This window comes from Staurois parvus, unplaced genomic scaffold (assembly GCF_062004578.1).
Source record: "Staurois parvus isolate SC_StPar_1 unplaced genomic scaffold, SC_StPar_1.0 ptg000860l, whole genome shotgun sequence".
Classification (NCBI taxonomy): domain Eukaryota; kingdom Metazoa; phylum Chordata; class Amphibia; order Anura; family Ranidae; genus Staurois; species Staurois parvus.
This window is the reverse complement of record NW_028318656.1, coordinates 2,621,537-2,648,807: the sequence shown is the minus strand read 5'-3', so window position 1 is coordinate 2,648,807 and position 27,271 is coordinate 2,621,537. Positions and strand designations below refer to the sequence as shown.

Here is a 27,271-nt window from a genome sequence, read left to right as displayed (position 1 = left end):
AAAATAAATGTAACCCCTTCCTCCCCATTGCCATTAGTACAGTGTCAGTGTTTTTTTTTTTGCACTGATCACTGTATTAGTGTTTTTGGGGATGTCAGTGACCCCAAGTCAGTACCCCCCAATGTCAGAATGTCCGCCGCAGTCCCTTAGTCCCGCCATAAGTCACTGATCGCCGCCATAAGTCGCTGATCGTCGCCATTATTAGTATAAAAAAAAAACTAAAAATCCCAGTATCTTTCCCGCCATTTGTAAACGCTATAACTTTCACGTAAACCAATTAATTTACACATATTGGGTTTTTTTTTAGCAAAGACATGTCGCAGAATGCATTTTGGCAGAAATGTATGACTAAATTTGATGTTTGCAATTTTTTTTTACTGGACATGTTTTATAGCAAAAAGTCCAAAATATTGTTTTTTTTTCCTCAAAATTGTCAGGCTTTTTTTTATAGCGTAAAAAATAAAAAACGCACAGGCAATTAAATACCACCAAAAGAAAGCTCAATTTGTGGGGAAAAAAAAGGATGTAAATTTAATTTATGTACCGTATTGCATGACCGCGCAATTGTCCATTAAACTAGCGCAGCGCTGTATAGCACTGTATGGCGTAAGTTGCAGTATTTATACCATAGTTTGTAGACGCTATAACTTCCACACAAAGCAATCAATATACACTCATTGGGATTTTTTTTACCAAAAACATGGAGCAGAATACATTTTGGCCTAACTTTATAACCAACTTTGAGTTTACTATATATTTTTTATAGCTGAAAGTAAAAAATATTGTATCTCTTCAAATTTTTGGCCTTTTTTTGTTTATAGCGTGAAAAATAAAAAGCGCACAGATGATCAAATACCACCAAAAGAAAGCTCTATTTGTGTGAAAAAAGGACGTAAATTTCGTTTGGGTGCAGCATTGCATGACCGTGCAATTATCAGTTGAATTAGTGCAGCGCCAAGTAGCAAAAAGAGGCCAGGTCATTAAGGGGGGTAAATCCTCTGGAGCTCAAGTGGTTAAAATGGAACTATACTGAACTCCCTTCCAGTGATGCAACTTCTATGAACTCCCTCACCTGCGCCAACATCATATGACCAGCTTTTTCCAGGTTCGGAATCTTTGGGCACCTTCATTGGCCTTGTCAAGATGACATAAATTCCATGCATGCTCACAGTACTTAATCTGTACCATTTGGGAATCTGGGATTGTACATTGAGCTGCACCTGTACAGCTCAGGGTGTAGCGCCCCCTTGGAGCAAATTGTTAGGCCAGTTCCTGCCACACTGCCTACTCCCTGTTTTTAGTGATGGAGGGTCACTACGTTTAGGCCTCATTGGACACTTAGGCCTCATTGAAACACATATGGGCGTTTGAATCTACAGAAGATTCCTGCTGAACACCTAGGCCCACGTGTTTTATAGGAGGGCAGACAACACACAGAGTTCCGATTTTGCCCGGTGTATTGCAGAACTAATAAAAACAGTACAACAAATCTGGCGGGGAGGTTCAACTGACTGGGGCACTCACAACAGTCCAATGAGGAGACGGTGCAGGTTCCAAGCTGCAGACAGCGTCTGTCACAAGGAGCAGGATGAGGCCTGGCCGGTCCAACCCAATAGGGAGCTCCCTGAGAAGGTGACATAGTCCATACTCTTTCCCTACTCCACAGGAACCTTTCCCTACTGCTAATACTGTCCCTGACAGATGGGAGACCTGTCCCTACACTAGCCACTCGCATAAAGAGTGCCAAAACCCAGGATCAGAGTCTTAAATAGACTCTGCCTGACCCAACAAGGCCACCAGGGTCAAATGGATCCCTGCCCTATGTGGCCAAGGAAGTAATAGAGAAACCCAGGTTCCATCCACTTCCATGCTGCTGTGGTCCAGTGCCATCTACAGTGGAGAAAACAGCCTTAACCTGCCAAAACACATGACATGGTAGTCCCAAGTAACTAGCATATAATATTATCGGCTGACTTATTTTGTCAACGCCAGACAGGTTGACTCTACTAAACTAGGTCACTACTCGCTTCTTGACTGGAATCAGTCTTAAAGTTCCTCCTGCCTGTGTATCGGGTCATTCAAGTATCTATAGGAATGAAAGTAGACTCTGTCCGATTCTCACTTGTAAGATAGTTTACTTTAACTGGGAACTTCACAGCATATCGTTCCATTCTACCAATTTTTAGAGTGCTTTGCGTTTCTTGTCTTGACTTTCATGCGCACAATTCAGTGCCTACAAAAGAGAATCTTGTAAATCGGTCCTGTTCTACTAAGGCATTCCAGCTTTCTTGGCTTAGCCCCTTTGATCACAGCTTGCCCCCAAGGGGAAGTCACATAGTAGGCCATTACATATTTCTAAGCAACCCCCCCCCCCCGTCCCACTAGGACGAGCAGCTGTCCTCGCTTGCAACTCACTCCCATAACCCAAGTACATCCCTCTTTATTTGCCTTTACTTCCCCCAAGGTAGTCCCAAAGCTGGGAACTAGAAGTGGCCTTCAAACAAATTGCACCACAACCCAGAAAGGACACAATCGCAACTCTATACCTGCTAAAAGGGTAGAGGAGTTTGTGAAGAGTAAGGTATGAATCCTTTACTGGAGAAGAGACTCCTTCAGTTGGCCAAGTCTACTAGATAGGCAGTAGATTGTAAAAAAGTAGTGCAGCGCTCAAAACAACTACAACTCAAGAATAATACAAATGACAAAAAAATCAACAGTGATATATATTAGTGCCAACCCTTAAAAATTAAAAATTAAGTGCCAAACCATGACCATAAACATAATGTGCATACATTTAATAAATATTGCTTCAAAAAAATGTCCAATAAGGAAAAAACTTTAGCAGTGCTCACACGGTGCCACACAAATAGAACCACATATGTGTATAAATTGAGAACAATGTCCTTTCGGTGAAAAAAAGAATATATATATTCATGCGGTGTGCAGCTGTGATAATGAATAAAACCGTGACTGTGCCAAACTCCTTCCGTAAATGGCTAAATTGCCCCCTCACCTCCTCCTACTGACCCCGAAGGGCCAACAGGCTTGCAGGATCACCTGGATCCTTATTTTGTAAAGGCCAGCAGCTTCCTTCCTTCCCTGGATCTCCTCAGCAGGGTTCCAAAGAGCCCCTATTCAGTCAGGGCAGTCCTGAAGAGTAATAGCTCACCAATCCAGTGAGCCAAAGAAAAACTCTCTAAGTGTAGTATTAAATCCACTTGTTTTATTTTCAAAGAGTAAAAAAGGATAACACTCACATTGCAGACAATCTTCCCTCCTCACTGATGTGTGGGTGTACTGCATGCGAATGGGACCTCTTGGGTGTAGCAAGATGGCGTCTCACGCCGGAAATGCGTCACCACGCACCGGAACTACGGACTTGCGTACCTACGCGTTACGTCACCGTCTGCTCGTGACTTCATCTGGCCAGATGAAGTCACGAGCAGACGGTGACGTAACGCGTAGGTACGCGAGTCCGTAGTTCCGGTGCGTGGTGACGCATTTCCGGCGTGAGACGCCATCTTGCTACACCCAAGAGGTCCCATTCGCATGCAGTACACCCACACATCAGTGAGGAGGGAAGATTGTCTGCAATGTGAGTGTTATCCTTTTTTACTCTTTGAAAATAAAACAAGTGGATTTAATACTACACTTAGAGAGTATTTCTTTGGCTCACTGGATTGGTGAGCTATTACTCTTCAGGACTGCCCTGACTGAATAGGGGCTCTTTGGAACCCTGCTGAGGAGATCCAGGGAAGGAAGGAAGCTGCTGGCCTTTACAAAATAAGGATCCAGGTGATCCTGCAAGCCTGTTGGCCCTTCGGGGTCAGTAGGAGGAGGTGAGGGGGCAATTTAGCCATTTACGGAAGGAGTTTGGCACAGTCACGGTTTTATTCATTATCACAGCTGCACACCGCATGAATATATATATTCTTTTTTTCACCGAAAGGACATTGTTCTCAATTTATACACATATGTGGTTCTATTTGTGTGGCACCGTGTGAGCACTGCTAAAGTTTTTTCCTTATTGGACATTTTTTTGAAGCAATATTTATTAAATGTATGCACATTATGTTTATGGTCATGGTTTGGCACTTAATTTTTAATTTTTAAGGGTTGGCACTAATATATATCACTGTTGATTTTTTTGTCATTTGTATTATTCTTGAGTTGTAGTTGTTTTGAGCGCTGCACTACTTTTTTTACAATCTATTCACACTGCTTTTGGTATCAGTTTTGAGTGCTGGCAGCTAGAGAAGAGGTTTAGTAGTTCCATTTGTATAGCGCAGGAGGATTTCGGATTATTTACTAGATAGGCAGCCCAACAGACAACCAAAGAAACTCACTCATATTTGTTATGGGAGTACACACTTTATGTTCATCTCAGTCTTGAAAAAAAGGGGTGTTCAAGGACAGGACCCCCAAAATGTGTTGGTATGTTTTATTGATCTTTTTATTTTTTTTGACAAAGAACAAATTTGCAAATATGAAACTTCTAGATATTTTAGATATGTGCATTTTACAAACTTTAACTTACCATATATCTGACCTACACTAAATTGCCAAAAGTATTGGTCTGCCTGCCTTTACACTGCCTTTACACTTTAATGGCATCCCAATCTTAATCCATAGGGTCCAATATTGAGTAGGCCCCGCCCTTTGCAGCTATAAGAGCTTCAACTCTTCTGGGAAGGCCGTCCACAAGGTTTAGGAGGGTGTCTATGGGAAGGTTTGACCATTCTTCCAGAAGCACATTTGTGAGGTGAGGTCAGGCACTGATGTCGGGGGAGGAGGCCTGGCTAGTAGTCTCCACTCTAATTCATCACAAAGGTGTTCTATGGGGTTGAGGTCAGGACTCAGTGCAGGCCAGTCAAGTTCCTCCACCCCAAACTCGCTCCTCCAAGTCTTTATGGACCTTGCTTTGTGTACTGGTGCGCAGTCATGTTGGAACAGGAAGGGGCCATCCCCAAACTCTTCCCACAAAGTTGGGAGCATGAAATTGTCCAAAATGTCTTGGTATGCTGACATCTTAAGAGTTCCCTTCACTGCAACTAGGGGGACAAGCCCAACCCCTGAAAAACAACCCCACACCATAATCCCCCCTCCACCAAACTTTACACTTGGCACAAATCAGTCAGACAAGTACAATTCTCCTGGCAACCGCCAAACCTAGACACGTCTATTGGAGTGCCAGATAGAGAAGCATGATTGGTCACTCCAGAGAACACGTCTCCACTGCTCTAGAGTCCAGTGGCGGCGTGCTTTACACCACGGCATCCGACGCTTTGCATTGCACTTGGTGATGTAAGGCTTGGATGCAGCTGCTCGGCCATGGAAACCCATTCCATGAAGCTCTATACGCACTGTTGGCGACTTCTGCGCACTGTGCACTTCAGCATGCGCTGACCCCGCTCTGTCATTTTACGTGGCCTACCACTTGGTGGCTGAATTGCTGTTGTTCCCAGTTGCTGCAACTTTGTTATAATCCCACTAACAGTTGAGCGTGGAATATTTAGTAAAAGGAAATGTCACAGATGGACTTATTGCACAGGTGGCAAACTATCATGGTACCACGCTTAAATTCACTGAGCTCCTGAGAGCGACCCATTCTTTCACAAATGTTTGTAGAAGCAGTCTGCATGCCTAGGGGCTTGATTTTATACACCTGTGGCCATGATTGGAACACTTGAATTGATTTTGAGGGGTGTCCCAATACTTTTTGCAATATAGCATATATCTGAAAATTAATCAGTTGAGACCCTAAAATGCTGGATGCTGGTATGGGCTATGGCAGTGATCAGGACGCTGGTATGAGGTATGCGGGTGATCAGAATCTTGATATGGGGTATGGCAGTGATCAGGACACTGGTATAACAGTGATCGGGATGCTGATATGGTGTATGATGGTGATTGGGATGCTGGTATTGGGTATGGCAGTGATTAGAACACAGGTATGGATTATGGCAGTGATCAGGATACTGGGATGCCAAATGGGGTGATCAGAACGCTGGTGTTGGGTATGGCAGTAGTCAGGATGTTGGTATGAGGTATGGGGTGATCAGAAAGTTGATATGGGGTATGGCAGTGATCAGGATGCTGGTATGGTGTATGACGGTGATCAGGATGCTGGTATTGGGTATGGCAGTGATCAGAACACTGAGATGCCATATGGGGGTGATCAGAATGCTGGTGTGGGGTATGGCATTGATCTGGATGCTGGTATGGGGTATGGTGGTGATCAGGATGCTGGTATGGGGTATGGCGGTGATCAGGACACTGGTATGGGGTATGGTGGTGATCAGGACACTGGTATGGGGTATGGCGGTGATCAGGACACTGGTATGGGGTATGGTGGTGATCAGGACACTGGTATGGGGTATGGCGGTGATCAGGACACTGGTATGGGGTATGGTGGTGATCAGGACACTGGTATGGGGTATGGTGGTGATCAGGACGCTGGTATGGGGTATGGCGGTGATCAGGACACTGGTATGGGGTATGGTGGTGATCAGGACACTGGTATGGGGTATGGCGGTGATCAGGACACTGGTATGGGGTATGGTGGTGATCAGGATGCTGGTATGGGGTATGACAGTGATCAGGATGCTGGTATGGGGTATGGTGGTGATCAGGATACTGGTATGGGGTATGGTGGTGATCAGGACACTGGTATGGGGTATGGTGGTGATCAGGATGCTGGTATGGGGTATGACAGTGATCAGGACGCTGATATGGGGTATGGAGGTGATCAGGATGCTGGTATGGGGTATGACAGTGATCAGGATGCTGATATGGGGTATGGAGGTGATCAGGATGCTTGTAGGGGGTATGGTGGTGATCAGGACGCTGGTATGGGGTATGGCGGTGATCAGGACACTGGTATGGGGTATGGTGGTGATCAGGATACTGGTATGGCGGTGATCAGGACACTGGTATGGTGTATGGTGGTGATCAGAACGCTGGTATGGGGTAAGGTGGTGATCAGGATGCAGGTATGGGGTATGACAGTGATCAGGATACAGGTATGGGGTATGACAGTGATCAGGATGCTGATATGGGGTATGGCGGTGATCAGGATGCTTGTAGGGGGTATGGTGGTGATCAGGACGCTGGTATGGTGTATGGCGGTGATCAGGATGCTGGTATGGGGTATGGCGGTGATCAGGATGCTGGTATGGGGTATGGCGGTGATTAGGACGCTGGTATGGGGTGGCCATGGAGGTGATTGGAACACCTGAATCCAATGATTTGGAAGGGTGTCCCAATACTTTTGGCAATATAGTGCATCTTATATCTGTCCGGGAGCTTCTATCTATATCCTGCAGTTCGCTGTGTCTTTAATGAGAGAGAAGGTCTTGTTCAGAGGCTGCTTTCTATAGACATCAGTCTGAGTATTAATGAGCTCAGGAAGTTATCTGTACTGCCAGATCTGATGGGAACATCACAAGTATCTGCGTGTTCTCTATATCTCACTGATTATCTCCCCAGCCTGACAGCTCCTCTTCTTAATGCTGGTGGCAGGAAAGGAAGTTCTCCATTAAAGTGACCAATCACTTTACTAGTGAAAAAAAAAATCCTCACTGGGCACTATAAGAACGTTCTGCTTGGAGAAGGATAAGATTTTTAAAGATAGGTCAAAATATTTACCAAAACCAAAGCCAATATCGCATTCACCTTCAAATGTGCATGCTTGTATGGATTGGGTGGCAGTGCCCAGTCCTGATCTTTTTTGGCTTTCAGCTGGAAGTCTGGCCTACTGGATAAACTCTATGGTAAGCTCCTTGCCTGGTATTTCTTCTTGGTATTTCTTCAGACACTGATCATGGTCATGGTCTTCACCATTGGCCTTCTCCCATTCCTTCTCCATTGTTAGCCAAAACACGGACCTGTTGGACCCTCACTGACTGCCTAGACACAAAGAAGCATCATGCTTCCCACTAGCAGCATATAGGTTTACGATGAATAGCAAAAGTCTGGGTAAAGGGTCTGTGGAAACAAAAGTGATAAAAGCCCCCCCCATCCTCTCCTTCACGACCAATAACGCCACCATCAGTCCCACCCCGCAAGCCAAGTCCTAGGTGTCACTCTAGATTCCAATCTGTCCTTCCAACCCCATGTCCAATCACTGGCAAATTCATGCAGGCTCCACCTCCGCAACATCTCCAAGATACATCCGTTCCTAACCCCAGACACTACTAAACAACTCGTTCACTCCCTTATAATCTCACGTCTGGACTACTGCAACTCCCTCCTCACCGGCCTACCCAACACAGACTATCCCCGCTTCAGTCTATCCTGAACTCAGCGGCCAGACTCATCCACCTCACCAACCGCTCCGTATCCGCCACCCCCCTCTGCCAATCCCTCCACTGGCTCCCAATTGCCCAACGGATAAAATTCAAACTACTAACATTGACGTACAAAGCCATTCATAATGCTGCCCCAAACTACCTCACCGACCTGATACCCAAATACTACCCAAAACGTACTCTTCGCTCCTCACAGGACCTCCTACTCTCTAGTTCCCTGGTCTCCTCCTCCCATGCCCAACTGCAGGACTTCTCCAGGTCTTCCCCCATCCTCTAGAACTCACTACCCCGATCCATCAGACTGTCACCTACTCTCCTTACCTTTAGGCGCTCCCTGAAAACCCATCTCTTCAGACAAGCCTACCCCACCCTCACCTAACAGCCGATCTCCTCCACTCCTCCTACCACTCCATCCCCCACAGCCACTTCCTCCTGTACCACTATCCCCTCCCTCCCAGATTGTAAGCTCGTAAGAGCAGGGCCCTTGAACCCCTCGTGTATTGTATTGTACTGTATTGTCTCATGTACTGTCCCCCTTGCTAATGTACAGCGCTGAGCAAACTTTTTGGCGCTATATAAATACTGTATAATAATAATAATATTTAACCAGGTGGGGCCTGGTGGGCTCTGTTGTCCCTGGCTTCCTTAACCACATGCCGCCCAGCCACTGTATAAATACGGCGGCAGGGCGGCACGGCTGGGCAAAACCACATTTTAAAATGTGTTGTCAAAACAGGTAGGGGGCGCACGTGAGGCGCGCCACCGCCCTACCTGTCCTGCCGATCATGGCCACGGATGTCAGTCGCCGGGTCACAGCCGATCGTTACCGGCTATGCCCCGGCGATTAGCAGCAATCAGTGACAGAGAGCACAGCTGCAGTAGCTCTGCTCTCTGTCAGTTCCCTGACAGCTCCTGACACGCTGATCGGGAGAGAAGAGTTTCTCTCTCCCAATCAGCGTTTCCCTGTGCAGTACACACCCCCGCCCCCTAGTAAAACACTCCCCTCACACAGTTAACCCTTTCAGTAAACAATAAAGTTAACCCCTTCCTCCCCAGTGCCATTAGTACAGTGTCAGTGGGTTTTTTTGGCACTGATCACTGTATTGGTGTCACTGGGGATGTCAGTGACCCCAAGTCAAGTACCCCCCAATGTCAGAATGTCCGCCGCAGTCCCGCCATAAGTCGCTGATCGCCGCCATAAGTCACTGATCGCCGCCATAAGTCACTGATCGCCGCCATAAGTCGTTGATCGCCGCAATTATTAGTATAAAAAAAAATTTAAATCCCAGTATCTTTTTTTGTATTAACAATTTTTATTGGTTTTCAAGTAAATCAAGTGTTACAGAAAACAAAGAAAAAATAAAACAAGCAAAACAGAGAGGTACATTGATGGCTAATAAAATCCCAGTATCTTTCCCGCCATTTGTAAACGCTATAACTTTCACGTAAACCAATTAATTTACACGTATTGTGTTTTTTTTTTTAGCAAAGACATGTCGCAGAATGCATTTTGGCAGAAATTTATGACTAAATTTGATTTTTAAATTTTTTTTTTTACTGGACATGTTTAATAGCAAAAGTCCAAAATATTGTTTTTTTTCCTCAAAATTGTCAGCCTTTTTTTTTATAGCACAAAAAATAAAAACCACACAGGTGATCAAATACCACCAAAAGAAAGCTCAATTTGTGGGAAAAAAAGGATGTAAATTTCATTTATGTACTATATTGCATGACCGCGCAATTGTCCGTTAAACTAGTGCAGCGCTGTATAGCAAAAAAATGGCGTAAATTGCAGTATTTATACCATAGTTTGTAGACGCTATAACTTCCACACAAAGCAATCAATATACACTTATTGGGATTTTTTTTACCAAAAACATGGAGCAGAATACATTCTGGCCTAAATTTATAACCAACTTTGAGTTTACTATATATTTTTTATAGCCGAAAGTAAAAAATATTGTTTTTCTTCAAAATTTTTGGTCTTTTTTTGTTTATAGCATGAAAAATAAAAAGCGCACAGGTGATCAAATACCACCGAAAGAAAGCCCTATTTGTGTGAAAAAAGGACGTAAATTTCGTTTGGGTGCAGCATTGCATGACCGCGCAATTATCAGTTGAATTAGTGCAGCGCTGAGTAGCAAAAAGAGGCCTGGTCATTAACGGGGTAAATCCTCAGGAGGGCGAGGGGTTAATGTCTTGGATACTACAACAGGGACATTCTCCCTCCTGGAGGTTTTGGTGTTCTCAGTGTTTAGATGCGTTCACATGCTCTTCAGCTTCTCTCCGGAATGCGTTTTGGTATTTTTTGTCTTTCAGCCTGTAGATGCTCCTCTTCTAGCATGCCTGGAAATGCTGTTGTGTGCATGGACACATAGGCTGACAGAGCGGTGTTTTTACCGGCTTAAAAAAGAAAATGCCAAATGCCTGTAATAAAAGCTGTTTTAAGCCCTGTGTGCATGAGGCCTAAGGGTCTCAGCAAGATTACAGACCCGGGAACTCAGAGCAGGGATGGTGGGAACCCCTCATAATGGATACAGCAGGTGTACAGACCTGAGAACTCAGCACAGGGATGGTGGGAACTCCTCATAATGGGCACAGCAGATGTACAGACCTGGGAACTCAGCACAGGGATGGTGGGAACCCCTCATAATGGGCACAGCAGGCGTACAGACCCGGGAACTCAGCACAGGAATGGTGGGAACCCCTCATAATGGGCACAGGGGGTGTACAAACCCGGGAACTCAGCACAGGGATGGTGGGAACCCCTCATAAAGGGCACAGCGGGTGTACAGACCCGGGACCTCAGCACAGGGATGGTGGGAACCCCTCATAATGGGCACAGCAGGAGTACAGACCCGGGAACTCAGCAAAGGGATGGTGGGAACCCCTCATAATGGGCACAGCGGGTGTACAGACCCAGGAAAATCAGCACAGGGATGGCGGGAACCCCTCATAATGGGCACAGCGGGTGTACAGACCCAGGAAAATCAGCACAGGGATGGCGGGAACCGCTCATAATGGGCACAGCGGGTGTACAGACCCAGGAAAATCAGCACAGGGATGGCGGGAACCCCTCATAATGGGCACAGCGGGTGTACAAACCTGAGAACTCAGCACAGAGATGTTGAGAACCCCTCATAATGGGAACTCCAGGTGTACAGACCCGGGAACTCAGCACAGGGATGGCGGGAACCCCTCATAATGGGCACAGCGGGTGTACAGACCTGAGAACTCAGCACAGGGATGGTGGGAACCCCTCATAATGGGAACTCCAGGTGTACAGACCCGGGAACTCAGCACAGGGATGGTGGGAACCCCTCATAATGGGAACTCCAGGTGTACAGACCCGGGAACTCAGCACAGGGATGGTGGGAACCCCTCATAATGGGAACTCCAGGTGTGCAGACCTGGGGAATCAGTACAGAGATTTCATCAATATAGACCCAGAGAGAGAAAACAGGCTGTCATGGGGTTCAAGTCTCTAGACTGTGCAAAACACTGAAAATGTTGATTCTGGGTGGGCCGACCCTTACCGTTAATAAACCATATTTAGTGATACACAGCAGCCACAAATCTGCAATTACTTTTTTCTCAGGCGGAGATGTCCCAGATTTCTCTACCTATGGGCGCTGTGTGCGGGGTTCGAAAACAGATTCTCTCTAGATTAACCAGTCCATGACCAGAGGTGCTCAGCCTTCAGCTGGCTGAAGACCCAAATTCCTGGTCTGGTAAAATTGCTGCGGTTTTATGCACTGCTATCACCCGCACTATCCTTTACCTTGCTTTCACCCCAGCTGCCGTAGTTAGTCACTATGGTTGTGACCACAGCTAATACATTCATATAAGTACAGCGCCTAAATAACCTAAAAAAAAAACCTCACCTCACATATAAAGTGCATGAAAAATTCATATACAGGCATACCTCAGTTTACGAATTTAATTCGTTCTGCGGGACTTTTCATATTGCGAAAAATTTGTAAACCGAAATGTTGTTTCCCATAGGAATGCATTGAAAACCAATTAATCCATTCCGGAGGTCAGACAAAAGTAAAAAAAAAAGTATTTTTTTTGTTTTGGTCAAAACTCTTTATAAAGTGCACTTTAAAGGCATAAATACTGTACAGGGACATGATTAAAAAAAATTTCATAAATGCATTGAAAACCAATTAATCCATTCCGGAGGTCAGAAAAAAGTAAAAAAAAGTATTTTTTTTGTTTTGGTCAAAACTCTTTATAATGTGCACTTTAAAGGCATAAATACTGCACAGGGACATGATTAAAAAAAATTGTAAATGCATTGAAAACCAATTACAGTATTCCGTTCCAGAGGTCAGAAAAAAGTCAAACAATTTTCTATCTGTTCAAAACTCTTTATAATGTGCACTTTAAAGGTATAAATACTGTACAGGGACATGATTAAAAAAAATGTCATAAATGCATTGAAAACCAATTAATCCATTCCGGAGGTCAGAAAAAAGTAAAAAAAAAAACATTATCTGTTCAAAACTCTTTATAAAGTGCACTTTAAAGGCATAAATACTGCACAGGGACATGATTAAAAAAAAATTGTAAATGCATTGAAAACCAATTACAGTATTTCGTTCCGGAGGTCAGAAAAAAGTAAAAAAAAAATTATCTGTTCAAAACCCTTTATAAAGTGTACTTTAAAGACATAAATACTGTACAGGGACATTATTAAAAAAAAATTTGTAAATGCATTGAAAACCAATTAATCCATTCTGGAGGTCAGAAAAAAGTAAAAAAAAATTTTATCTGTTCAAAACTCTTTATAAAGTGCACTTTAAAGGCATAAATACTGTACAGGGACATGATTAAAAAAAATTGTAAATGCATTGAAAACCAATTACAGTATTCCGTTCCAGAGGTCAGAAAAAAGTCAAAAATGTTTTTATCTGCTCAATAGTCTTTATAAAGTGCACTTTAAAAGCATAAATACTGTACAGGGACATGGTTAAAAAAAAATTTGTACAGTTGTGGCCAAAATTATTCAACCCCCACTGAAATTGAGTGTTTTGGCCAGTTTGACATTGCTTTTGATCATTCAGTCATCTTGCTTACATTTACATTAAAGAGGCACTTGTAGGTCAGACAAATATAACATAACAGTTATAATGAAATAACCACAAATGTCTTTTCTGTGCTCACAGCATTATCAGTTTTATTCAACCCCCAAGTGACATTCAATCTTAGTACTTAGTACAGCATCCTTTTACAGTTATAACAGCTTTTAAACGTGAAGCATAGCTTGACACAAGTGTCTTGCAGCGATCTACGGGTATCTTCGCCCATTCTTCATGGGCAAAGGCCTCCAGTTCAGTCACATTCTTAGGCTTGCGCACTGCAACTGCTTTCTTTAAGTCCCACCAGAGGTTCTCAATCGGATTTAAGTCTGGTGACTGCGATGGCCACTCCAAAATGTTCCAGCCTTTCCTCTGCAACCATGCTCTAGTGGACTTGGAGGTATGCTTGGGATCATTGTCCTGTTGAAAGGTCCAACGTCTCCCAAGCCTCAGGTGTGTGACGGACTGCATCACGTTTCCATCCAATATCTCCTGGTACTGAAGAGAATTCATGGTACCTTGCACACGCTGAAGCTTCCCTGTACCTGCAGAAGCAAAACAGCCCCAAAGCATGATTGACCCTCCACCATGCTTCACAGTAGGCAAGGTGTTCTTTTCATCATAGGCCTTGTTCTTCCTCCTCCAAACATAGCGTTGATCCATGGGCCCAAACAGTTCTAATTTTGTTTCATCAGTCCACAGAACACTATCCCACAACTTTTGTGGTTTGTCCACATGGCTTTTGGCATACTGCAGTCGACTCTTCTTATTCTTTGGAGACAGCAAGGGGGTACGCCTGGGAGTTCTGGCACGGAGGCCTTCATTACGCAGTGTGCGTCTTATTGTCTGGGCTGAAACTTCTGTACCCACATCTGACAAATCTTTTCTCAGTTCCTCAGCAGTCACACGGGGACTTCTCTCCACTCTACGCTTCAGGTAGCGCACAGCAGTCGAAGTCAGCATCTTCTTTCTGCCACGACCAGGTAGCGTTTCAACAGTGCCCTTTGCCTTGAATTTGCGAATGATGCTTCCTAAGGTGTCTCTTGGTATGTTTAACATCTTTGCAATCTTCTTATAGCCATTGCCCTTCCTGTGAAGAGAAATCACCTCTTCTCTTGTCTTCCTGGACCATTCTCTTGCCTTCACCATGTTTGTAACCACACCAGTAAATGTCTAGAAGGAGCTGAGTATCACAGTCATTTTAAAGCTGCCTAATTGGTGCTTATTATGCTTGATTGCTGCTCGGTGACATCCACAGGTGTTTTCAATACCTGATGGAAAGCACCTGTATGAACCTCTGTTCTTCAGAGTGGTAGTCTTTAAGGGGTTGAATAATTGTGGCAATGAAGAAACCACATAAGAACCATTTACTACTGTATTACATAAACAATTGATGTCATTTTAGTTGCATTTGGGTAGTTACAACGTCCTTGTAGGATTTGATTCTGAATACAATTCCAAATGTACACTATAGTCCCTAAACCCCTTTACAGCATTGGGGGTTGAATAATTTTGGCCACAACTGTAAATGCATTAAAAACCAATTAGAGTATTCCGTTCCAGAGGTCAGAAAAAAATCAAAAAGTGTTCTATCTGTTCCAAACTCTTTATAAAGCGCACTTTAAAGGCATAAATACTGTACGGGGACATGATTAAAAAAATGTGTGAATGCATTGAAAACCAATTACAGTATTTTGTTCCGGAGGTCAGAAAAAAAGTCAAATAATTTTTTATCTGCTCAAAACTCTTTATAATGTGCAATTTAAAGGCATAAACACTGTACAGGGAAATTATTAAAAAAAAATTCATAAATGCATTGAAAACCAATTAATCCATTCCGGAGGTCAGAAAAAAGTAAAAAAAAACCGTATCTGTTCAAAACTCTTTATAAAGTGCACTTTAAAGGCATAAATACTGTACAGGGACATGATTTAAAAAAAATGTAAATGCATTGAAAACCAATTACAGTATTTCGTTCCGGAGGTCAGAAAAAAGTAAAAAATGTTTTTATCTGCTCAAAACTCTTTATAAAGTGCACTTTAAAGGTATAAATACTGTACAGGGACATGATTAAAAAAAAAATTGTAAATGCATTGAAAACCAAGTACAGTATTCCGTTCCGGAGGTCAGAAAAAAGTCAAACAATTTTCTATCTGTTCAAAACTCTTTATAATGTGCACTTTAAAGGTATAAATACTGTACAGGGACATGATTAAAAAAAAATTCATAAATACATTGAAAACCAATTAATCCGATCGTATTGCAGAAATAATTTGTAAACCGAGCTGTTATTTTCAATGGATTTTTATTCGTAAACCGAAAATTACGTTAACCAAGGCGTTTGTAAACCGAGGTACACCTGTATGTATAATAAAGTGCATGTGCAAAAATTCATATATGTACATTATAATATATATGAAATTCAAATCTCAAATTCTTCCACTTTTAAAAAAATGAAGCTTATATACAGGGGCGGACTGACAACTCATGGGGCCCCCGGGCAATAGGGGATCATGGGGCCCCTGTGTCCTCACCCACACTCAAACCACACCCAAAAAAGCCTATGAAAGGTACCAGGGGCATCTCATGGGGCCCTCTACTGACCCCGGGCCCTCGGGCAGTGCCCGAGTTTTCAAATGGTCAGTCTGCCCCTGGATATATCAACCAGATATTAGAAAGTGCTTCGTGCTCTCAATCTGTCCAAATTTATTGTCCACGTTTTGTGTCAGGTACCATGTGACGAGGATTGGTATAGCCGGAACTCGTCGTCCCGTAAAGTAAACTTTATTGAGCGAGTAAAATGTGCATATAAAATGGCTTACGCGTTTCGGCAATAAGCCTTAGTCATAGCCATAAAGGTTCCATGGGACCCTCAATTTTTCCTTCTCTTTCCATCACGTGATTTTCCTGCACCATCACCAGATACACTGACCCATCAGTCCTGGGCGAGTTTGCACTCAATAAACGGGTTTCTTTCACCCCTTCTCTGGAACTCCATCAGAGGTTTCCAGCACTCCTTCACTCCTCCAAAGACTCAGTCTTTGGTTAGGTCACCCCCTTATGCAGCACCACTGCCTCTTGTGGAAAAACAATAAAAGCCACCATAGTGTAAAACCATTTGTTTATAAAACCACGTAAAAGCCAATAAAACACTCACATAATTTGTGCTGTACATCAGCACTCAGGTGTATCGCCTTCTCTCCTTCGTTACTGGCTCCACCGCACAGCCTGGATGTGAGCTCGGTTCATGTATAGGATAACATCACATAACTCCGTCCCTATGCGTTTCGTCTACTGAGCTCTTCAGGGAAGAAGTTCTACCTACCTGATCCTCTACTCCCCCAGCTAACAGCGCTCCCTGGGCTCTGGCAGTCGACTGTCCCTCAGCATCCTTACATCCAATATTAGGGTATGGACCCTTGACTAGTCTTGATGATGCCATGGGCATCCAACCACCAAGGTACAGTGAAGGGGCTGCAGGGATCAGTCTAGCAGCACAAAGGATGCCTGGATGCGATCCGTCCCTATGCGTTTTGTCTACTGAGCTCTTCAGGGAAGAAGTTTTACCTACTTGATCCTCTACTCCCCCAGCTAACAGCGCTTGCTGTGCTCTGGCAGTAGACTGTCCCTCAGCACAAAGGATGCCTGGATGTGAGTTCGGTCCATGTATAGCATAACGTCATATAACTCCATCCCTATGCATTTTGTCTACAGAGCTCTTCAAGGAAGAAGGTTTACCTACCTGACCCTCTACTCCCCCAGCTAACAGCACTCCCTGTGCTCTGGCAGTAGACGGTCCCTCAGCATCCTCACATCCAATATTAGGGTATGGACCCTTGACTAGTCTTGATGATGCCATGGGCATCCAACCACCAAGGTACAGTGAAGAGGCTGCAGGGATCAGTCTAGTAGGACAAAGGATGCCTTGATGCAAACTCAGTCCATGTATAGGATAACGTCACATAACTCCGTCCCTATGCGTTTTTTCTACTGAGCTCTTCAGGGAAAAAGTTTTACCTACCTGAAGCTCTGCTCCTCCAGCTAACAGTGTTCCCTGTGCTCTGGCAGTAGACTGTCCCTCAACACATCCAATATAGGGCTATGGACTCTTGACTAGTCTTGATGATGCCATAACTAACCACCAAGGTACAGTGCAGAGGCTGCAGGGATCAGTCAAGCAGCACAAAAGATGCTTGGATGAGAGCTCAGTCCATGTATAGGATAACATCACATAACTCCGTCCCTATGCGTTTCGTCTACTGAGCTCTTCAGGGAAGAAGTTTAACCTACCTGATCCTCTGCTCCCCCAGCTAATAGCGCTCTCTCTGCTCTGGCAGTAGACTGTCCCTAAGCACAAAGTATGGCTGGATGCGTGTTCTGACTCGGACTACGAGGCCATAAAGTTTATCTCCAGCGATATATACAGCTATACCACGTGGTGTTAAATTTATCCCTTGCATCAGGTCAGACAGTTTAACTTAATGAATAAACTCACATGTTGAGGAAGTCAGATGAGGAAACCCATTTGAATGCTCCGTTTAATGGAGAATAATCATAGGTAGAAAAACAGACCCTTCACTAGTCTTGATTATGCCATGGGCATCCAACCACCAAGGTACAGTGAACGGGATGCAGGGATCAGTTTAGCAGCGCAAAGAGCTGCAGAGGATCGGATAAGTAAAACTGAATTACCCGGTCCCCCTAGAAACAATCAAGCATTTAACCCTTGCAATGTAGTCGAAGGCAAGGGAAGACCTTTACTTTTCCCAGAGTTCAGCTTTAATGGCAAGAATAATAAAAGAGACATTTAACATTGTTGTCCAAGGATACCATAAACCATTGATAACAATAGGTGCATCTTCCTTCCCCACTTATTTCCTAACTTACACATAGAGGAGACTGATTGATTAATTGACTAATCGATCGATACTTTCTTGCAGGGGAATACGTGGAAGGGGTCAGTGACCAGGACGTCATCCTAATTCATTCCTGCCGACAGTGGACAACGGTGACGGCTCACAGCCTCGAGGAGGGACACTACGTCATTGGGCCCAAGATAGACATCCCACTCCAGTATCCAGGTATAGCAGGGATCTGATTTCCCGAGTTAAAGAATAATTACACCTTGAGGAAGCTTGACTGACATACTGTTCCTTAGCGGCTGGCAGCTTTAATTTCCTTTTCTTATATGGATGAAAGCAATTATATACCTATAGAACCACATGGAAGAAAAATATATTTGAAATATATTTTAAAAATATTCTTCCCAAATATATTCACATATATTTGAAATACTACAATTTTGGTCATACTCAATATATTTCAAAATAAATTTCAATAAATAAATAAATATATATATATTTATTTATTGAAATATATTTTGAAATATATTGAATATGGCCAAAATTTTAGCATTTCAAATATATGTCAATATATACTGCATGTTAAAATGCGTTTTTATTACAAAATATATGAAACATATTTTTAAAAATACATTTCAAATATACTGTATGTCTTTAAAAATACAAATCTATATTTTTGGAATATATATATACGTATGTATGTATATATATATTTATTGAAATATATTTTGAAATATATTGAATATGGCCAAAATTTTAGCATTTCAAATATATGTCAATATATACTGCATGTTGAAATGCGTTTTTATTACAAAATATATGAAAAATATTTTTAAAAATACTTTTCAAATATACTGTATGTCTTTAAAAATACAAATCTACATTTTTGGAATGCATTTACAAATATATGTAAAATGATACATTAAAATTACTTTTTTATATGTTAAAAAAAAAATCTGAAGAATATATTTAAAAAAAATATATTTTTAAGAATACTTTTCATATATTTTGTAATATATATATACAAAACACATTTCAGCATGCAGTGTGGATAGATAGATAGATAGATAGATAGATAGATATAGTTATGTATTTAAATATATTTTGAAATATATTGAATATGGCCGAAATTGTATTATTTCAAATATATGTCAATATATTTGAGAAGAATATTTTTTAAAATATATTTCAAAGATATTTTTCTTCCATATGGGAAGATATTATCACAAATGTAAAATTTCAGTTATAAAATGCAATAAAGGTAATTGGGCGAATAAGTAAATTTTTTTTTCTGTCTGTATATTGGTGGAGATTTCCAATATTGTCGCTAGAACAGGAAGTAAGGAAAATCTCCCCAACTGGGGCAACAGAGAGCCGTAAAACTGACAGAGCTTGCAAGCCTTCGCCACTGTAATCTAAAAGGAAAAGGAAAGATTATCACTGGAAGCATGCTTTAATAAGGAAGGATTATGAACTGTACATCCCCACATGGAAGAAAAATATCTTTGAAATAGATCAATCATTCTACGCCCATTATTCACAGTTATCCTAAAACTGAAGACCTGTGGGGGCTATTAAAGCATTGCCTATGGAAAATATAGGGTAACGAACTATGTGGCGTTTCATGGGCACACACCAATTTAGGGCTTGGCATGTTGGGTATCTATTTACTCAGTGCAACCAGATCTTTTATATTTTACCAAAAAAATTGATTTACAGTTGTGGCCAAAATTATTCAACCCCCAATGCTGTAAAGGGGTTTAGGGACTATAGTGTACATTTGGAATTGTATTCAGAATCAAATCCTACAAGGACGTTGTAACTACCCAAATGCAACTAAAATGACATCAATTGTTTATGTAATACAGTAGTAAATGGTTCTTATGTGGTTTCTTCATTGCCACAATTATTCAACCCCTTAAAGACTACCACTCTGAAGAACAGAGGTTCATACAGGTGCTTTCCATCAGGTATTGAAAACACCTGTGGATGTCACCGAGCAGCAATCAAGCATAATAAGCACCAATTAGGCAGCTTTAAAATGACTGTGATACTCAGCTCCTTCTAGACATTTACTGGTGTGGTTACAAACATGGTGAAGGCAAGAGAATGGTCCAGGAAGACAAGAGAAGAGGTGATTTCTCTTCACAGGAAGGGCAATGGCTATAAGAAGATTGCAAAGATGTTAAACATACCAAGAGACACCTTAGGAAGCATCATTCGCAAATTCAAGGCAAAGGGCACTGTTGAAACGCTACCTGGTCGTGGCAGAAAGAAGATGCTGACTTCGACTGCTGTGCGCTACCTGAAGCGTAGAGTGGAGAGAAGTCCCCGTGTGACTGCTGAGGAACTGAGAAAAGATTTGTCAGATGTGGGTACAGAAGTTTCAGCCCAGACAATAAGACGCACACTGCGTAATGAAGGCCTCCGTGCCAGAACTCCCAGGCGTACCCCCTTGCTGTCTCCAAAGAATAAGAAGAGTCGACTGCAGTATGCCAAAAGCCATGTGGACAAACCACAAAAGTTGTGGGATAGTGTTCTGTGGACTGATGAAACAAAATTAGAACTGTTTGGGCCCATGGATCAACGCTATGTTTGGAGGAGGAAGAACAAGGCCTATGATGAAAAGAACACCTTGCCTACTGTGAAGCATGGTGGAGGGTCAATCATGCTTTGGGGCTGTTTTGCTTCTGCAGGTACAGGGAAGCTTCAGCGTGTGCAAGGTACCATGAATTCTCTTCAGTACCAGGAGATATTGGATGGAAACGTGATGCAGTCCGTCACACACCTGAGGCTTGGGAGACGTTGGACCTTTCAACAGGACAATGATCCCAAGCATACCTCCAAGTCCACTAGAGCATGGTTGCAGAGGAAAGGCTGGAACATTTTGGAGTGGCCATCGCAGTCACCAGACTTAAATCCGATTGAGAACCTCTGGTGGGACTTAAAGAAAGCAGTTGCAGTGCGCAAGCCTAAGAATGTGACTGAACTGGAGGCCTTTGCCCATGAAGAATGGGCGAAGATACCCGTAGATCGCTGCAAGACACTTGTGTCAAGCTATGCTTCACGTTTAAAAGCTGTTATAACTGTAAAAGGATGCTGTACTAAGTACTAAGATTGAATGTCACTTGGGGGTTGAATAAAACTGATAATGCTGTGAGCACAGAAAAGACATTTGTGGTTATTTCATTATAACTGTTATGTTATATTTGTCTGACCTACAAGTGCCTCTTTAATGTAAATGTAAGCAAGATGACTGAATGATCAAAAGCAATGTCAAACTGGCCAAAACACTCAATTTCAGTGGGGGTTGAATAATTTTGGCCACAACTGTATTCGCCCAATTACCTTTATTGCATTTTATAACTGAAATTTTACATTTGTGATAATATCTTCCCATATGGAAGAAAAATATACTTGAAATATATATTAAAAAATATTCTTCCCAAATATATTTACCATACATATATCTGAAATACTACAATTTTGTCCATATTCAATATATTTCAAAATAGATTTATATATATATATATATATATATATATATATATATATACATATATATACACACACACACACACACATATATATATATATATACATACTGTATGTTGAAATGCGTTTTTATTACAAAATATATGAAAAATTTTTTTAAAAATACATTTTCAAATATACTGTATGTCTTTAAAAATACAAATCTACATTTTTGGAATGCATTTACAAATATATGTCAAAAGTATATGTTAAAATTACTTGTTTATAAATTAAAAACATCTGAAGAATATATTTTAAAAATAGATATTTTTAAAACTAGATATTTTTTAAATATATTATTCCGATTTTTTTTTTTTTGAACACATAAAAAAAAGTAATTTTAACATTTATTTTTACATATATTTGTAAATGCATTCCAAAATGTACATTTGTATTTTTAAAGATATACGGTATATTTGAAAATGTAATTTTATTTATTATTATTATTATTATAGAGTATTTATATAGCGCCAATGGGTATGCTCAGCGCTGTACAGTAGCAAGGGGGACAGAACATGAGACAAGACAGTAACAATACAATACACAAGGGATTCGAGGGCCCTGCTCTTTCGAGCTTACAATCTAGGAGGGAGGGGAAGGTGGTACAGGAGGAGATGGCTGTGGGGGATGGAGTGGTGGGAGGAGTGGAGGAGGTTAGTTGTTAGGTGAGGTCGGGTGTTAGGTGAGGTTGGGGTAGCCTTCCCTGAAGAGGAGGGTTTTCAGGGTGCGCCTGAAGGTGAGGAGGGTAAGTGACAGTCTGATGGATTGGGGTAGGGAGTTCCAGAGGATGGGGAAAGTCCTGGAGAAGTCCTGCAATCATGGCGTGGGAGGAGGAGACCAGGGAGCTAGAGAGTAGGAGGTCCTGTGAGGAGCGGAGGGCACGGGTAGGGTAGTATCTGGGTATCAGGTCAGTTATGTAGTTCGGGGCGGCATTGTGAGTGGCCTTGTAGGTCAGGGTTAGCAGTTTGAATTTGATGCGTTGGGCAATCGGGAGCCAATGAAGGGATTGGCAGAAGGGGGAGGCAGATGTGGAACGGTTGGTGAGGTGGATGAGTCTAGCTGCTGAATTTAGGATCGACTGGAGAGGAGATAGCGCTCTTTTGGGTAGGCCAGTGAGAAGGGAGTTGCAGTAGTCCAGGCGTGAGATGATGAGGGAGTGTACGAGTTGTTTGGTGGTGTCTGGGGTGAGGAATGGATATCTTGGAGATGTTGTGGAGGTGGAGCCAGCAAGATCTAGATAGCAGTTGGATGTGGGGTAGGAAGGAGAGGTGGGAGTCCAGGGTGACACCCAGGACTTTAGCATGTGGGGTGGGAGAGATGGTGGTGTTGTTAGTAGTGATGGAGAAGATGGGGGAGGAGCACGGGGTGGGGGGAAGACCAGGAGCTCGGTTTTGGATAGGTTGAGTTTGAGGAAATGGAGCGACATCCAGTCTGATATGTTGTATAGGAGGTGGGCGATGCGGACAGAGAATGAGAGGGTGAGGTGGGGGGTGGAGAGGTAAATTTGGGTGTCGTCGGCATAGAAGTGGTAATTGAAGCCGTGGGAGTGAATAAGTTTGCCAAGGGAGGAGGTATAGATGGAGAAGAGGAGGGGCCCGAGGACAGAGCCTTGGGGGACCCCGACAGAGAGGGGGAGGGGGAGGGGGAGGTGGCAGTGTTGTAGGTGAAGCTGAAGGAGCATTGGGAAAGGTAGAACCTACCTTTTAAAAATATAAGAATTTTAAAAATATTTTTCATATAATTTGTAATAAAAATGCATTTCAACAGACAGTATATATATAATATTTTGAAATATATTGAATATGGCCAAAATTTTAGTATTTCAAATATATGTCAATATATTTGGGGAGAATATTTTTTAAAATATATTTCAAATATATTTTTCGTCCATATGGGAAGATGTTATCACAAATGTAAAATTTCAGTTATAAAATGCAATAAAGGTAATTGGGCGAATAAATCGATTTTTGGTAAAATATAAAAGATCTGAGTAAATAGATACCCAACATGTCAAGCCTTAAATTGATGTGTGCCCATGAATGTGGGTTCTGGCGTTATAAACTGGAACTACCACTATTTTATTCTTGAGGATGTCTTCTTTCATAAAAAATAGAAGATTTGTGGGGGGGTGGATGAGGAAGGGGGGTTAAGTAATGTTCAGGCCGAAAATGATTTTTTTTTTAAATATGCGTTTTAAAAAAAATTTGAAAAAATGGCTCGGTGACTGAAGTGATTTTCTTGGAAACTTAGGTGTTACCTTTTCTCTCTCAGCCACATTACATCTAATTTTGGGTCTTGCTGGACTTATTGCGCTTTTTCCGAAGCTCAGGCTCCTCACCGGTGACTGTCATTTGACCTTGCCGCTCGCCGGCTGACATTAATAGCTGAGACGGCGAATCATGATCAGTGCCTTCGTCTCTTTTTTTTCTTCTGATTCATTGGATGGGAAAACCACACAGTGACAAAAGCTTTGTCTCCTCCAGGAACCTCCAGCTCGCCGTGACATATTAATTACAACCTTTCCCTGGCAGCCAGCGTGCACGCCTTCAATAATTAGACCTTCCAGCTGTGACATAATAAAAATCATATTACCGCTCGTTATCGCTTCCTGTTGACGACGGGATCTGTGCAATAAATTGCAGGGTGTGCCTCTAGGGATACCACCCTGCCCCGATCCAGAGTGACTCCATCTTGTACTACGCTAAAGAAAAGGCTTAAAGCGTTGCTAAGACCTAAAAACATAAATTTACGACGCTGCAGCTTACTAGTCCTCAGATCTAGTTGTGGTGGCTGCATTAGTTTTATTTTTTTAGGCTTTTCTTTCTGTATTTTCACCTGGTGATCCTGCCAGTTAACACACTTCCTTTACACCTTTTTCTCCACGGTGCCTCTGGAGGCCGGATCTCGAACACGTCTGATTTTGTTTTTTCTCCATTACCTGGCGGGTTGATGGGACTAGAAGTTTACAGAACAAAGGATACGTTCTTTGTACTTGTACAGGTGTAGCTCGGTTTACGAATGCCTCGGTTAACGTAATTTTCGGTTTACGAATGAAAATCCATTGAAAATAATGACTCGGTTTAATTAACACTCCATGACCCCAGGTGTATAAAATCATCTCCTAGGCATGCAGACTGCTTCTACAAACATTGGTGAAAGAATGGGTCGCTCTCAGGAGCTCAGTGACTCCAAGCGTGGTCCCGTGATAGGTTGCCACCTGTGCAATAAGTCCATCCGTGACATTTCCTGGCTACTAAATATTCCACAGTCAACTGTTAGTGGGATTATAACAAAGTGGAAGCAACTGGGAACAACAGCAACTCAGCCACCAAGTGGTAGGCCACGTCACATGACAGAGCGGGGTCAGCGCATGCTGAAGCGCACAGTGCACAGAAGTTGCCAACTGTCTGCAGAGTCAATAGCTAAAGACCTCCAAACTTGGTGTGGCCTTCAGATTAGCCCAACAACAGTGTGTAGAGAGCTTCATGGAATGGGTTTCCATGGCCGAGCAGCTGCATCCAAGCCTTACATCACCAAGTGCAATGCAAAGCGTCAGATGCCGTGGTATAAAGCACGCCGCCACTGGACTCTAGGGCAGAGGAGACGTGTTCTCTGGAGTGGTAAATCGCACTTCTCTGTCTGGCAATCCGATGGACGTGTCTGGGTTTGGCGGTTGCCAGGAGAACGGTACCTGCCTGACTGCATTGTGCCAAGTGTAATGTTTGGTGGAGGGGGATTATGGTGTGGGGTTGTTTTTCTTTGGAGTAACCAATCATGCTTCTCTGTCTGGCAATCCGATGGACGTGTCTGGGATTGGTGGTTGCCTGACTGCATTGTGCCAAGTGTAAATAATTTTTTCATTTATATAGCAAAAAATAAAAAAGCAGTTATTAACCACCTCCCCCCTTCCGGCCGTTTATATACATTTATATGGCAGTGCAGGGGCGGGTGGCCATTTATAAACGGCCTTCCCGCCCCCTGCTTGTGCGCGCTCCCTGGCAGCACGCAGCACCGCAATCCGGTGCCCGCTGTGTCCTCTGGACACAGTGGAACACCAATCATCGGACAGAACCTCTGTGCGAGGTCCTGATCATGTGATCACTGATTGGCCAATCAGTGATCACATGCAGAGTAGTAAGCAAGATGTCACTTCTGACATCATTGCTTACTACGTGTGAAATCTGTGAATAATCACAGAGGTCACATGGTACAGGGCTATTCACAACAGCCTTGTACCATGTGACAAGCTGTGACCAATCACAGCTCACACAGTAGTTCTCAATGGCTGCAAGAATGCAGCCAGAGAGAAGGAGAATTATGGGTGTAAAAGCAATCAGTGTAAAAAAAAAATCTTCATCACCCCCACAAGTAGTACAGTGTCACCATGGTGACATTCTACTGCTAGGGTGACAGTATGTAAAAAAAAAACATAAATAATAATATAAACAAATAAAATAAAAATCTTAAAACATTTTTTAAAAATTATAATTTTTGGTTATAAACTAATTTGGGTTATTTTTTTTGTTACTAAAAAGATAACTGAATAAATGTTGGCCAAGATTTATGATGACATATTATTTATTTGCAAAATTTATAAGAAAAACACTTTTTTTCAAAATTTTTGGGCATTTTCATTTACATAGCAAAAAAAATAAAAATCCCAGCGGTGAATAAATACCACCAAAACAAAGCTTTATCTGTCTAAAAAAATGCTAAAACATTCATATGGGTACAGTGTTGCATGACCGCGCAATTGTCATTCAAAGTGTGATAGCGCTGAAAGCTGAAAATTGGCCTGGACAGGAAGGGGGTAAAAGTGTCCAGACTGGAAGTTGTTAAATACCACCAAAAGAAAGCTCTATCTGCCTCAAAAAATGCTAAAAAGTTCAATTGAATTTGGTTCCAGTGTTGCATGACTGAGTAATTGTCACTCAAAGTGTGATAGCGCTGAAAGCTGAAAATCGTCCTGGACTGGAAGGGGGTGAAAAAGTCGAGAAATGGTTAAACGCAGTGCTCTTTCCTCGTATTGCCAGAGAGAGGAAGAAGTGATGAAATCCCGGTCATTGTCTGATCATAGTAACTTTATCTGGCCACATGCTGAGTGACTAATAGGTCAATCACACTATCACTTCCCATCAGTCCGCAGATCCGACCAGATTAATGCCATGGCAGCCGTCGCAGTCACCAGTCCGTGTGATGCAATCCTTGCAGCCTTGTGTGCAATGAGGGTGAAGGGTTTCTCGGAAAGTTATGACAAGCAATTAATCATTCGTTGTTTTTATTTGATAAGCGGAAGTGATAAGGGGGGCAAATAGACTTTCCTTCACAGATACAGCCAGATCATTTATAAATGAGTTCTGACACATGGAACTCGGAATATTGATCCCTTCCTATCGGTGCCTGGCACCCCAAGGAGTTTACCATCCGTAATTCTACATAGGGAGCAAATTTTGGAGCAATTTACATAGCAGAACTTTGCAGA

At 42.5% G+C, this 27,271-nt stretch overlaps 1 protein-coding gene across 1 annotated transcript in view; it reads left to right on the top strand.

Annotated features, from left to right (window-relative positions):
- GAREM2 (GRB2 associated regulator of MAPK1 subtype 2) overlaps positions 1–27,271 on the top strand; it is a 187,898-nt gene that overhangs the window by 80,786 nt on the left and 79,841 nt on the right. The window contains exon 2 of the mRNA XM_089655657.1: positions 18,334–18,474. Within this exon, the coding sequence (XP_089511783.1) occupies positions 18,334–18,474 (141 nt within the window). The remainder of the gene's footprint in view (positions 1–18,333; positions 18,475–27,271) is intronic.